Source organism: Chelonia mydas, chromosome 3 (genome assembly GCF_015237465.2).
Source record: "Chelonia mydas isolate rCheMyd1 chromosome 3, rCheMyd1.pri.v2, whole genome shotgun sequence".
Taxonomy (NCBI): Eukaryota; Metazoa; Chordata; order Testudines; family Cheloniidae; genus Chelonia; species Chelonia mydas.
The window spans coordinates 163,681,486-163,693,940 of NC_057851.1; the positions used below are offsets into that span (position 1 = coordinate 163,681,486).

General features: G+C 45.8%; 1 protein-coding gene across 2 annotated transcripts in view; it reads right to left on the bottom strand.

Moving 5' to 3' along the window:
- The window catches only part of SYT14 (synaptotagmin 14), a 184,352-nt gene that overhangs the window by 152,602 nt on the left and 19,295 nt on the right, over positions 1–12,455 (bottom strand). For both annotated transcript variants that reach the window (XM_043543709.1, XM_043543711.1), the window contains exon 3: positions 8,540–8,587. In XM_043543709.1, coding sequence (XP_043399644.1) covers positions 8,540–8,587 — 48 coding nt within the window. The remainder of the gene's footprint in view (positions 1–8,539; positions 8,588–12,455) is intronic.

A 12,455-nucleotide genomic window follows, 5' to 3' on the forward strand; every position in this document is an offset into this window, starting at 1 on the left:
AATGGGATAAACTAACCGGACTGAACTATTTCGAGGACCAGCGGTCCTGTGTAATCCACTCCCAGGCATGTTGGAAACTCTGGAGGTGGTGGCCAAATGGACAAGTAGGCGATAGAATCAAGGGGTAGTCGTGCAGACCCTCAACTAACGTTTCAAAATTGTTATTTAATTCCCCAATGGGTAGGAGGTGGTTGCTTGAGCTTGGTTTTGTCTGTGCTTAGGGAGGGTCTAGCGTGATTCTTAGTTATGTTGTATGGTTTGGGTTGAGGCCAATAATATTGTTGTGTGCATGGTCTTTGGTAGGGTTGGTTTGTCTCCTGGGAAGAAATGGGTGAATGCCCAGGGTGTGCAGTGTCGCGCTAGGATCTTTCATGGTGTGGAGTTTCTCTGTTTTTGTGGAAAAAAAATGTTTATCAAAGGGGAGGTCCTCCACTTCGGTCTGCAGATCTTTAGGGATGCCAGATACAGACAGCCATGAAGATCTGCATATAACCACAACAGCTGCAGTAGTACGGGCTGCTGTGTCTGCCATGTCTAGAGATGCTTGTAGGGCTGTTCTGGAAATCAGTTGGCCCTCAGTCAGGATTGATTTGAAGTCTGCTCTCCTATCATCTGGAATGTAGGAGGCAAATTCAAAAAGTTTATTGTAATTATTGAAGTTGTAGTTAGAGAGGAGGGCAGAATAGTTCACAATTCTGAATTGAAGAGTGGACGACGAATAAACCTTGCGACCCAATACGTCAAGGCATTTAAGGTCCCTGTCTTGCAGGGTGGGCCGATATTGTGGCTGTTCCTGCATCCATGACAAGAGTTTGTGCAACTGCATCCATGACAAGAGTTCGGTTTGGATGAGAAAATAGGAAGTCAGCATCCTTAGCAGGAACATAGTATTTACGTTCGGCCTCTTTGCAAGTTGTTAATAAAGAAGCTGGAGTTTACCAGAGAGCGTCAGCTTGTTCCAGGAGTGCTTTGTTTATGGGGAGCGCGATCTTTGAGGGTGCAGATGGTTGAAAGATTCTGAGTGGTCTGTGTTGTCTCTCTTGAACCTCTTCTACGGGGATGTCTTGACTGAGTTCCACCTTCCTGAAAAGTTCTTGAAATTGTTTACAGTCGTCCACCTTCTGTAGGAGCGGATGGAGAGTTAGGGGTCTGAGAGTCAGGATATGGTGCGTAGCTCACATTCTCAGGAGGGGGTTCAGGTACTCCAGAAGTGTACAGAGCTGGAGATCAAGGCATGAAGGAGGTAGTAGTTTGGTGGAAGAGGTCTGAGGATGAGTGGTAGAAGGATGTAGTCAAGGGCACCACTGAGGCCAAGGCATAGGGTAGGAGAACCCAGGTGCTGCCTGGGGCGGGGGGGGGGGGCAAAGTAGGGAAACTGAGGCTGGTGGTTGTGAGCTGTGACCTGATATGGAAGAGGTGCTGGTGGAGGAGAGGCAGGTGGGGAGAACTCCGCCTGCTGCTGTATATTGAGTTCGCTGTCAGTAAAAGTAGCCAGTTCAGGTCAGGAGAGCAGCTGTTCAAAAAGTGAACCCTGTGTATCCAGGAGTAGGGAGTTAGGCTCAGGTGGCACTGAGAGGTCACATGGAGTGAGAAACTGTTGCTCCTGCTCCCTGGGCTGCACTGAGCCTGCTGTGCTCTAGCATGTTATCAAGTGAAAGTGAAAGTGTCAGCGGTGCTGCGGAGCGCTTGGAGGTGCTTTGTAGGGGATCTGCTGCTGGTGCTAGGGTGGGAGGCAGGCTCGGTGCCAACGTTCTTCTTGGCACTGGGGTAGTGCGTGCTGTTGGCACCGCATCTATTTTCGGTGCGGAGGGGACAGGTGCCATGGAAACCTTCCCGGAGCGGGAGGTCAGGTCCCTGCCTCTGCACTCTCCGGGAGCCGTGGCTGAGGCGTTAGAAAATGCTGAGGTGCCTGCCTTTGGCGCTGTCAGCACAGAAGGTAAGGCTCTTGCCGGAGACCCTTTTCCCTAGTTAAAGTCTCTCCTTTGAGACGGTTGTGCTTCTTGCCTCTGCTCCAGAGAGAGTGAAGAAATGCTCCCAACTGGTTCGGATCTGGCTGGGGAGCATGTGGGAGCAGGTTTAACTTTCCCTATCTCCAAAAGCAGCTGCAGGGATTAGAAGCATTTTAAGCCACAGGTCCCTGTCGCGCCGAGCTCTTGACTTGAGGCTCGTACAGTGGAGGCACTTTGCAGGGAAACTTATGTCCCCGAAGCTCTTCACACAACATCAGTGCCCATCCAACCATGGCATGGAGTCCTGACAGGAAACACACTTTCTGAATCCTGAAGCCCCTGGTATTATGAATTAGAAAAGGCAGCGGAGAGCGTCTCAGCGGGAGACAAGCGTGAAGCCAAAAAAGTTGTTTTGGGGGAGGGGTGGGAGGGGTTGGTTGTTGGTTTTTTTAAAATTAAGTAACTAACTATGCAACTACACTAAAAGAAGGGAAACAACTGGGATGTAACTAATATCTATTTCTATGTTCTTTGTTACTGTTTCCTACAGAGACCATGGAAGAAAAGTAACACTGCCCCAAGTCCCGTCTTCAGCAGAGGACGGTTGAGAAGGAACCGAGGAGGGTGCGGGATGCACGTGCTCAGGAAGATTCCAACAAGATGGGAAATACCAACTGAGTGCGTGCATCCCGACCAGGCACTGCTACCGAAAATCTCTGATTAACGGTGCTGGGACACACCAACACCTAGAGTGGAGCACCCATAGGGACAGCACTCTAAAAAGAATGACTATTCCTCAAAATGTTGAGAAACACAAAGCAAACAAACTAAAACTGAGAATTTTCTTTCATCTCTTAGTTATAATTTATCAGAGCAGTGGATAAAATATTTTCACACTCATGTGCATATCGATTTTTAAGTTGATGGTATTTTATGGCCCCGATCCAATTTCTATTCAATTCAGAGGAAAGACTACTATCAAATTCAATGGTATTGGATAGGTTCTTAAAGAAACACAGATGGTATTTCGCTATGTATCTCCATTTATTTTTAGCATATTTCTTATGTACTGGCTGTAAAGCAAAGCAACATAACAGGTGTCCCTTTAATATCAGTTCCCCGCATACCCTCACAAATATCAACTGTATTCACAGGAAGAAGAGGGGTAGAGGTGTGGGTGGGTGTGAGAGAGAGACACACACAAAATTATAAGCATCTGCAAATATTTCCATTACAAAAAGTATAATGATAAAGGAGTAAAACCTGGAGCTCTGCACTAAACTGCAGGCTTTCTATTGGGTACCGGGGAGACAAATTTCTGACACACATTCATAGATTGCAGAACACCAGCAGGGCTGCTTAGTGACTACTAATTTAATCACAGGACTGCAATGGCAGTCTGTCCGTCCATCTAAGGTACTTATCACCATGTCATACAAGAACTTCCAGCCCACAACCCTTTTCTCCAGTTTTATTCAGTGAATTCACATAGTGGTGGGGCAACTGGCCATACTCATCCTGCTTCTCCACCAGCCTGTCTCTGCCAGTAAAATCCCCTCTATAGTGGCGCAGAGAAAGATGCCACGCAACAGAGTTCTGTAGGATGATGGAGAACAGTTATTCTTTGTGGTGACTCTCTAGGGCTAGTCAGAAAGCTCTCCAAGTTGTACATCTGTCATCCAATGAAACTAAAAGACAGCATGTTTAAAACAAACACACAGTCAACATGGGGAACTCATTGCTGGGAATGTAGTGAAGCCCAAAAGTATAACTGGATTAAAAAATAATTAAGTTCACGGAGAATAGGTGCGTCAATGGCTATTAGTCAAGATGGTCCAAGATGGTCAAAGATGCAACCCCATGCTTCAGGTGTCCCTAAACCTCCAACTGCCAGAAGCTGGAAGTGGACAACAGGATGGATCACTTGAAACTGCCTTATTCTTTCCCCCTGAAGCATCTGGTACTAGCTGCTGTCAGAGACAGGACACTGAGCTAGAGGGACCACTTGTCTGAACCAGTATGGCCATTCTTATGTTCTTATCTGCCTAAGACTGTGCAGAAACTAGTGCACATATACCAATGGACAATAAAAGACTTGGCCAGTTCAGATTAAGGGGAAATAGTAGTGAGTAGTGGCAAATAGCGCCCCTGAATGTCCCCTCTAGCTATAGAAATGAGTAAAGGTTTATGGATAAATGAATGCAACTAAAAATGCAGAGAAAAACAGTACCAAATCATAACTATATTTTGAAATATGGTCTCTGAAGTTAATAGAAAATCTGTGTGCCCACTGTGCCAAAACACTTAACTGTGTTTAATAGGAAAATATCTAACCTGCAATACCATTAAAAAAACATGCCATCCTAATCTTTGCATATTTTAATAGTGTACAGTGATAAATGTGTGTACATGGTGTATATATATTTGCCTCCTGTATTTTGTGTAGGTATCTTTGATAGCCACATAAATTTGCAGCACCATTTGATAAACAGCAGTTTTGATACAAAGATTTTTCTTTTTAAAACAAGTAGAACCTCACACACCCGGGGGGGGGGGGGGTTTGAATCACATGCTCCTCCCCAAAGAGGAAATTTCCTGCCAAAACCACACTTGTCTGAGACACATGATGGGCAACATTCAACTTTGGACCAATGACGTGCAAGATTTAGTAGCTCACAAACTACAAGAGGTAAAACCAGATATTTTTGTACCACCAGAATAAGAGCTCTCACTTTCCAGTGGTATGCAGCATTTGTTTCAAGCTCTAGTAGGTGTTACGAATTATAACTCACAGGTCACGCACACAAACTGCTGCGAATTATACCTCAGCTCCTAGTAGGTCATGAAGTATTAAATCTTACTTCAAGTTGAGAGCTTTCATTATGAAATTCTGTTTTCAATAAACTTTGGACGTTTTGAAAATTTACTAAACTATAATGTTTCTCTTTCTCTGAGGTTTGAAGGGTTACGTCATGTCATGGTAACAAAGGTTGCCTGATGTCTTGCATAGAGCTTTGTTGTTTTTAGGGCTTTTCTTCAAACTGAAAAAATGTCATGCACTTAGAGAATGTCAGATGTGCACACTACATAAATAAAATAAGTTTGTAAGCATGAGAATATGAAAAACAGTATCAATAAGTATGGTCATAAGGACACCAGATTAAGAACTAGACTTAGGGTATGTCTACACAGCAGTTATTGCCAAAACTTTTTTCTTTTGCAGATACTTAAAAAAGCCCCCCCGCAAAAGACAAAAGTTTTGCCGACGCAAGCAGCAGTGCGAATGCAGCTTTGTTGGCAGGAGTGCTCTCCTGCTGAGAAAGCTTATGTCGCTCAGGGGGCTGGAAGTATTTTGTCGGCAAAAGTGCCAAGAAAATAACGCAGAAGAGCATTCACACTCGCTGACTTTTAGCGACTAAGCTGTGTTGACACAGCCTCGTCGCTAAAAGCTGCGTAGCGTAGACAAGCCCTAAGATCACCTGCACAGTGCACCCACAAGCCAAAATACAACCACAACTTCCAATGACTATTAAACCAAATGGGAAAACATATTTCAATACAGAAATAAAACCCCCTCTGACCCATACCCCTATTTGGCACCTACCACCCAACACTGGAACACAGATAGGGTTGCATCATACAAATATAACTCCTCCTTGATGGTGACTCCATCCTGAAATATCCTTTCCTGAACCCCTCTTCTGTCCTTCGAAGAACCTCACAACCTCTCCAAGTTAATCACCATAAGGAAGCTACCCACAGACCAGAACACACTAACTCAAAGTGGCACCAGACCCTGCCAGAACAGATACAAAACCTGCAGACATATCTCCACTAGGGATGTAAAATATTAAATGGTTAACCGATAAGCATTAATCTTAACGTTAACCCACCCTAAACATTAACCCCCCAGCCCCGGGCCGCGCCAGCCGGAGCAGCCCCAGCCCCGGGCCAGCCGACTCCAGCCCCAACCCCACAGGCCGGCCAGAGCAGCCCAGACGCAGCCTCTGACCCCAGCCCCTCTCCCTTTAATCAGTTAAACTATATAATTTTAATTGTTTAAATGGTTAACTTTTTAAATATTTACATCCCTAAACACATCTTTCAAAATCCAGGGGTCTTACACATGCCTATCACAACACATGGTATCCAGTGCACTAAATGCCCAAACAGCAACTATGCTGGTGAAACCAGACAATCACTACACTCTCAAAATGAACTCACACGAAAATGATAAAAAGACAAAAACACCACATCACCTGCTGAACACTTTTCATAAAGCAATCACTCTATATCGGACAGTAGTAGAAAGAGAGAGCTTGACACATGACGCTTGGTATAAGAGGCCTGAACTAAAACAGTGGTCAAGCCTTGTACATATAAGCCAAAGTTAGCAAAAGTCAACTGTGACTAGAAATCAGGCCCTGTTACAAAACATGCCTGCTTTCAAGTTCACAGAACCTGGCAAGAACTGGGCTGGCATTGCAAAAAACACACATTCTTAAGTAGTGCTAGGCACAGGACACTCATGGAAACACATTCCAGAAGGGTGTTACCAGAACACCCCGATACAGGGTTATGGTGTAAACACACTCCCCGAAGATGATACAAGGACATACTAACCCTCTCTTAAAGAAAAGGTTACGATGACAGGGTGATGAATAGAGATGTTTGATTGAACCAACATGTACAAGGTAAAGGGTGGTAACTAATCACCTCAATACATCAAGGGGCAATATTAACTTGTTTGCATCAGTATATAAAAGAAAGGTCACAGAGAGTGCGTCTTTGGCCAGCCAAGAAGGGAATGGAAAGTTCCAGCATTCACCAAGCTGCGTCCAGTGCAATGGGCATGCATATGCTAGTATAACTGTAGACACTGATCTGGGGAACTAGGACCATGCTTCATTGACAATAAACCTGGCTAGGTGCCTTCGCTACCAAACCAAGTCTTGTGGTCTGATTGAGAAGTTGGATCAGAGTCTTCTGTATGGCCTATCTGGCCAGAGCCAGCACGCAGAGAGAATACACAAGCAGCCTAAGACTTACTACACAGACTTATCAGTCCTCATCCTCAAAGGAAACCTGCACAACACTGTCAAAAGATGAGCCTGGGAGTTTAAATTTATAAGTTTGCTAGATACCAAAAAACATGGACTGAATAGACACACTGGATTTGTGGCTTATTACAACAATCTATAACTCATTAGCAACTAGCCCCAGCTATTTCCCCCGACCCTCTCCTTTCTTCCTATGACTGGAGGGGTTTTAAAAGGCCACTTCACCTTGAATGGTCCCTTGGAACAGATTGTTTAGCATAAGTAGTTAACACATATTTCATCTTGTATTTAGTTGTGACACTCTAAGGAAGGCTATGTCTACGCCGTCATTAATGTTGGTCCAACTTATGTCGCTTGTAACAGACTGCTAGGCAAGAGCAGCTGGGCATACACTTTGGTCATGGCAGCTCCACTCAAACAATCCAGAATGGAGCTGGTTAAACAGAGCTGTGCCTAATTGGTTGGGGAAGTAGAGCTGGAAGGCTAATTAAGCCATTAAGCAGAGGCTATAAATAGGCATAGGAAGAAAGTAGAAGATGAGGAAAGCAGACAGTAGGAGGAGTAGAGAATTTGCTCTTCCCTGCTTGTTGCAGGAGCTGGGGACTCCCTAGGACAGTTGGAGCAGAGCCATATGCGGTATGAAGCGGTGGGGAACCCACATTGTACACAAACTACTCAAGGTGTTGGACCAGCACAAAGGTCTCTGAGCGGTTTGTGGACCAGAGCAGAGGCAGGAGTCAGAGGATCCAGTTACATTGCTCAGGGATGTGAATAAACCACCCCTCTGAGCACCATAAGCTTCACCAACAGAAGCGCCAGTGTGGTCAGCACAAGCTGCTGCTGTTCGTTGGGGGTGGATTAACCTCCCATCGTCTTAGAGTGGCTACACTAGATAGCTCCCAGTAGCGCAGCTGCATCAGTGCAGCAGCACTGCTGAAAGCTCTCTAGGATAGCCATAGCCTAAGGCTATATCTACACGAGCACTTTTGTCAGTAAAACTTTTGTTGGTCAGGAACACCCACACACACCTGAGCGACATAAATTTCTTCGACAGAAGTGCCGGTGTGTACAGTACTATGTCAATGGAAGAGCTTCTCCCACCAACATAGCTACCGCCGCTCGTTGGGGGTGGATTAATTACAACAATGGGAGAGCTCTCTCCCCCATCAGCATACAGCAGCTACATGGGACACCTTACAGTGGCGCAGCTGCAGCGGTACAGCTGTGACGCTATAAGGTCTGTAGTGTAGACAGCCTAAGTTTCCCAGACCTGAAGAAGAGCTCTATGTAAGCTCCAAAGCTTGTCTCTCACCATCAGAAGTTGGTCCAATAAAAGATATTACCTCACCGACCTCGCCTCTCTAATATCCTGGGACTGACATAGCTTCAACAACATTGCATACAAATTAAACAGAAGTAATTTTACAGCAATTTGAAAGTATAGCATAAATAACCAATTTAAAATATTTCATTATTCCCAAAAATTAGCCTTAAAATTAAATTAAACACCCATTTTAAAAAATTGTGTACCTTTTCTAATGCAGATTAGCTCATGTACACCACAGGTTCGTTCTCCACCTATTTGAGAAAAACAACATTAGAAAATAGTAAATAGATATTATGAAATGTATTCTAATATTTAATGAGTTTTACAAACTGCAAAAAAGATAGAGGGAGAAAACTGAGTGTCACTTAATGAGGACATTACAAAAGAATAAAACAAGTTCCTTTTTTCAGAGGATATTATATGTAAATAGGAAATATGAAAACTCAAACAGTTCTTTGGTATTACCATTCTACTAAAGATGCTATTATTCATGCACTGAATTCAATGTATTAAACTGAATATTAAATTATCCCTAAACTTTTCATGTGGACTTTACACATAGAAATCTGTGAGCTAGTCACCCCAAACCTTTTCCTAACTATAAACCAAGTCCTCTAGTTCTGAAAAGTTGGTGAGTCACTTGATCAGCACATGGAGTTTCAGAAAGCCAAAGTTTTAGAACATCACGTTGACATTCTGTTGCAATGTCTAATTGATAAGTTGTACAAAACAGGTTTTATCCCCTGAGGAAAAAAAAAACAGAGGTTATTGGTGTCATTCCCATCACCCCAGGTTTTATCAGGTTTTTCCATTTGGTGAGGGTTTTTTTAAACTTATGTTACTTTAAAGTATTTAAATGGGCATAACATAAACAGTACTTGAAAGCTCTTTGTTACTAGAAAAATTAGGCTGTAATTTCAGACTGTGAATGAAAACTAACTATTCCAAAATGTTCAAAGGGAAGCAATGAGAACATTGAAACTTATTATGCCTACTAGGGAAAGTTAAGAATTGTCTAGAAGCCTAGAGAAAAAGAATGGGATTAGTCATTGGTGATGAGAGAAAGGCTTGGTTATTGGGTGAAATAAAGCATTCATTAAGTGTTAAAAAGAGGGGTGTGTATTTATATATATATATAGTGGTAAGATGGCCAATACTAGTATGGTGGGTCCTGTGCCTTTCTTGGCAGGGGGCTAAGATGCCAGCCCTTGCCCCTGCTCTTGGGATGCTGAGGTCCCTGATAGTGGCCCGAGAAGGTGGGAGAGGAGGGAAGCGGGGGAGGGGTCTGGGTTTGCGCCTCACTCTGAGCCCCAGCCCCTGCAGGTTCTTACCCTCTTCCCCCTTGGGTGGGGAACCTTTGGTCCTTAGATGTTGGGGGAGGAAGTCTCCCTCCCCTGCTGGGGCAGGGTCTCCCTTACTTCGGTTCTCTGGTTTTTCAAATCTTACAACACACCTCCAAGCTCCAGTCCTCTCTCCATCCTCCTCCTCCCCAACTGCCTGAAGCAGGGGTTTTTATTAGGTTCCTGACAGGGCTTAATTGACTACAGGTGCTCCAATTAACCTGTAGCAACCCTCCCTAGTCTACAGGGAGCCACGCCTTACTTAGCCTAAAGCTTATATATTTCCCCTGTACCACTGCTCCCTGCCGATGTCTCTCCCTCCGAGGGAGAGCGCTGGTGCTTAACCAACTAGTCCTGTCCATGCTCTGATACCGGCTCAACACCCTGATCCTGGCCCCGGGTTTCCTGACCAACCTCCGGACATCGATTCTAGAGTTCTTTTGGTCAGGAATGCACTGGGCCCCTGTTGGGGTTCTTCATCTACCCCTGAAGGAAGGAGGACAGGGCCTGAAGTGTCTGCACACTCAGGTCCGTGTCTTCCACCTCCAGGCCCTGCAGAGGCTCCTCTATAGTGCAGGTAGTTCGACGTGGAGCATACTAGCGCACGCCTTCCTGCGCCGCTTCCAAGGGCTCCGATACGACCGGCAGCTCTTTCATCTCTTTCCGAGAGGTTTTCCGCGAGACCTCTCCGGGCTGCCGGTCTTCTACCAGGACCTCCTCCTGACCTGGAAACTGTTTTCAACGACCAGGTCTGCGGCGGCCACCATGGGAGCAGCTCTCCTCATGGAGCCCCTGCTACACAACCCCCAGCTCCGTGTGCAGGTGGCGGAGTCCCGCTCAGTACGCCAGAGTTTGGTCCTGGCGGAAGTGACGAGAGTCAGAGACCTCCTGGACTACGACCGGGGAGACTGGCTGGATCCCCTGACGCTCACTCGGCGCATAGGGCTCTCCAGACCTCGTACCCCCCGGCACGTACTTCAGGAGGTGAAGGCCGCCTTGACGCCCGCTGCTCAGGCTTATCTCAACCGAGCCCTGCGCGAGGGCGCACCCCGCCCACCCTCTACTGCAGGCCCGCCGGACCTTTCGATTGGGCCCCTACCCCGTAGATCCCAACAAACCCCTCACCCATGAACTGCAGCCGGTCAGCTTTCAAATCGTGCCACGGAAATATCTATATACACTCACGCTTCACACCCTTCACGCCCACACCCTGGTGTCCCACCCCGATACAAAGAGGTGGGACCTCCTGCCACCGTTGGAGGGTGAGCAACCCCAGTGGGCCAGCCTGTATTCCACCTTGGTCCCGAGGCCCGTCGGGGACATTAGTTGGCAGCTCCTTCACGGAGCTGTGAGCACGGGCGTGTTTTTGACACGGTTCACCCCCACCCCGGATACTTGCCCTTTTTGCAACGTGAGAGAAACCCTGGCACACGTATATTTAGAGTGTGCCAGGCTGCAGCCCCTTTTCCAGCTCCTCACGAATATTTTATTACGCTTTTGGCTACACTTTTCCCCTCACCTTTTTATCTTCACACTACCCATCCGTGACCCCACAAAATCACGAGATCTTCTGGTTAACCTCCTCCTCGCCCTAGCTAAAACAGCCATTTATAAAACCAGAGAGATGAGGTTGGCTAATGAAGCGTCCTGCGATTGTGGGGCCGTTTTCCGATCCTCAGTACATTCACGTATCCGGGCGGAGTTCCTCTGGGCGGCGTCCACCGACTCCCTTGACGCCTTTGAGGAGCGGTGGACGCTGTCCAAGGTTCTCTGCTCGGTGACCCCGTCCGGTTCCCTCCGTCTGACCTTTTGATTGAGGGGAAGAGTGAGAGGCCCCAGCTATTGCCGCTGTGGATACCATCATCACCGTCACGTAGGAGGCGTTCTATCACACGTGGGTGTACATCCGCCCCCCCCCCCCAAACTGCCCACCCTGCAGCCATGCCCATCTTGTCGGGCACTCTCAGGAGAGGAATAATTGGTGACACGGGGCGTGGCACTAGGTAACTAGAGGGGGTGGAAGACCATGAGTGTCAAGGAAGCCCCCCCACTCTGGGCCCAGGCTAGCCTGAACACTTCTCCCTCCTGAAGGCTGATGTGTTATACCTTGCGTTTGCTTTTGTTTTGTTGCATAGTTTTGTTTTTTCCTTTCTGGTGATTCTTTGTAAGTGTTATGCAAATAAAATTCTTTTTTTGAAGCAAAAACCACTGCTCCCTGGCCCTCCTGTATCACAATATACTCGTTCCATTTTAAACAAAGTTTTTATTTAAGTTTGACATCATCCAAACTCAAACACTTAAACTCAGGGTAATACTAAGTTACAGGACATCTCTTAACCATATCTTAATGCCCATTAAAGATGTTTCCACTCAACAGACTGTATATTCACAATGAACTTCTTTCTGCCTGCAAACGATAAGGAAATATATATAGAATACATTAATCTCCCTCACAGCATAATGCAAAACCTTAATTAGGCCCTCAGCAAACATTTAGTGTTGACAGAAAGTGCACAGGTTAAAGTGTTTAAGGGGGAAGAGTGCATGAGACTGTAATTAATGTTACCTTCTAAAGGAAATTAATGTGTTGTACATAGTACATTTTCTTATATATTGGAGACAAAATATTCCTTACAAAAACATAGAGTCTGTTCCTGTCAGTGTACAGATGCTGTGTAAACATTAAGGTACGGTAAAGAGATATCCCATTAGTAGGCATTTTCTTGAATTTTAGAGCTTGAGTTGGAGGGACCACTAACCTCAAGACCTTTTAAACAAA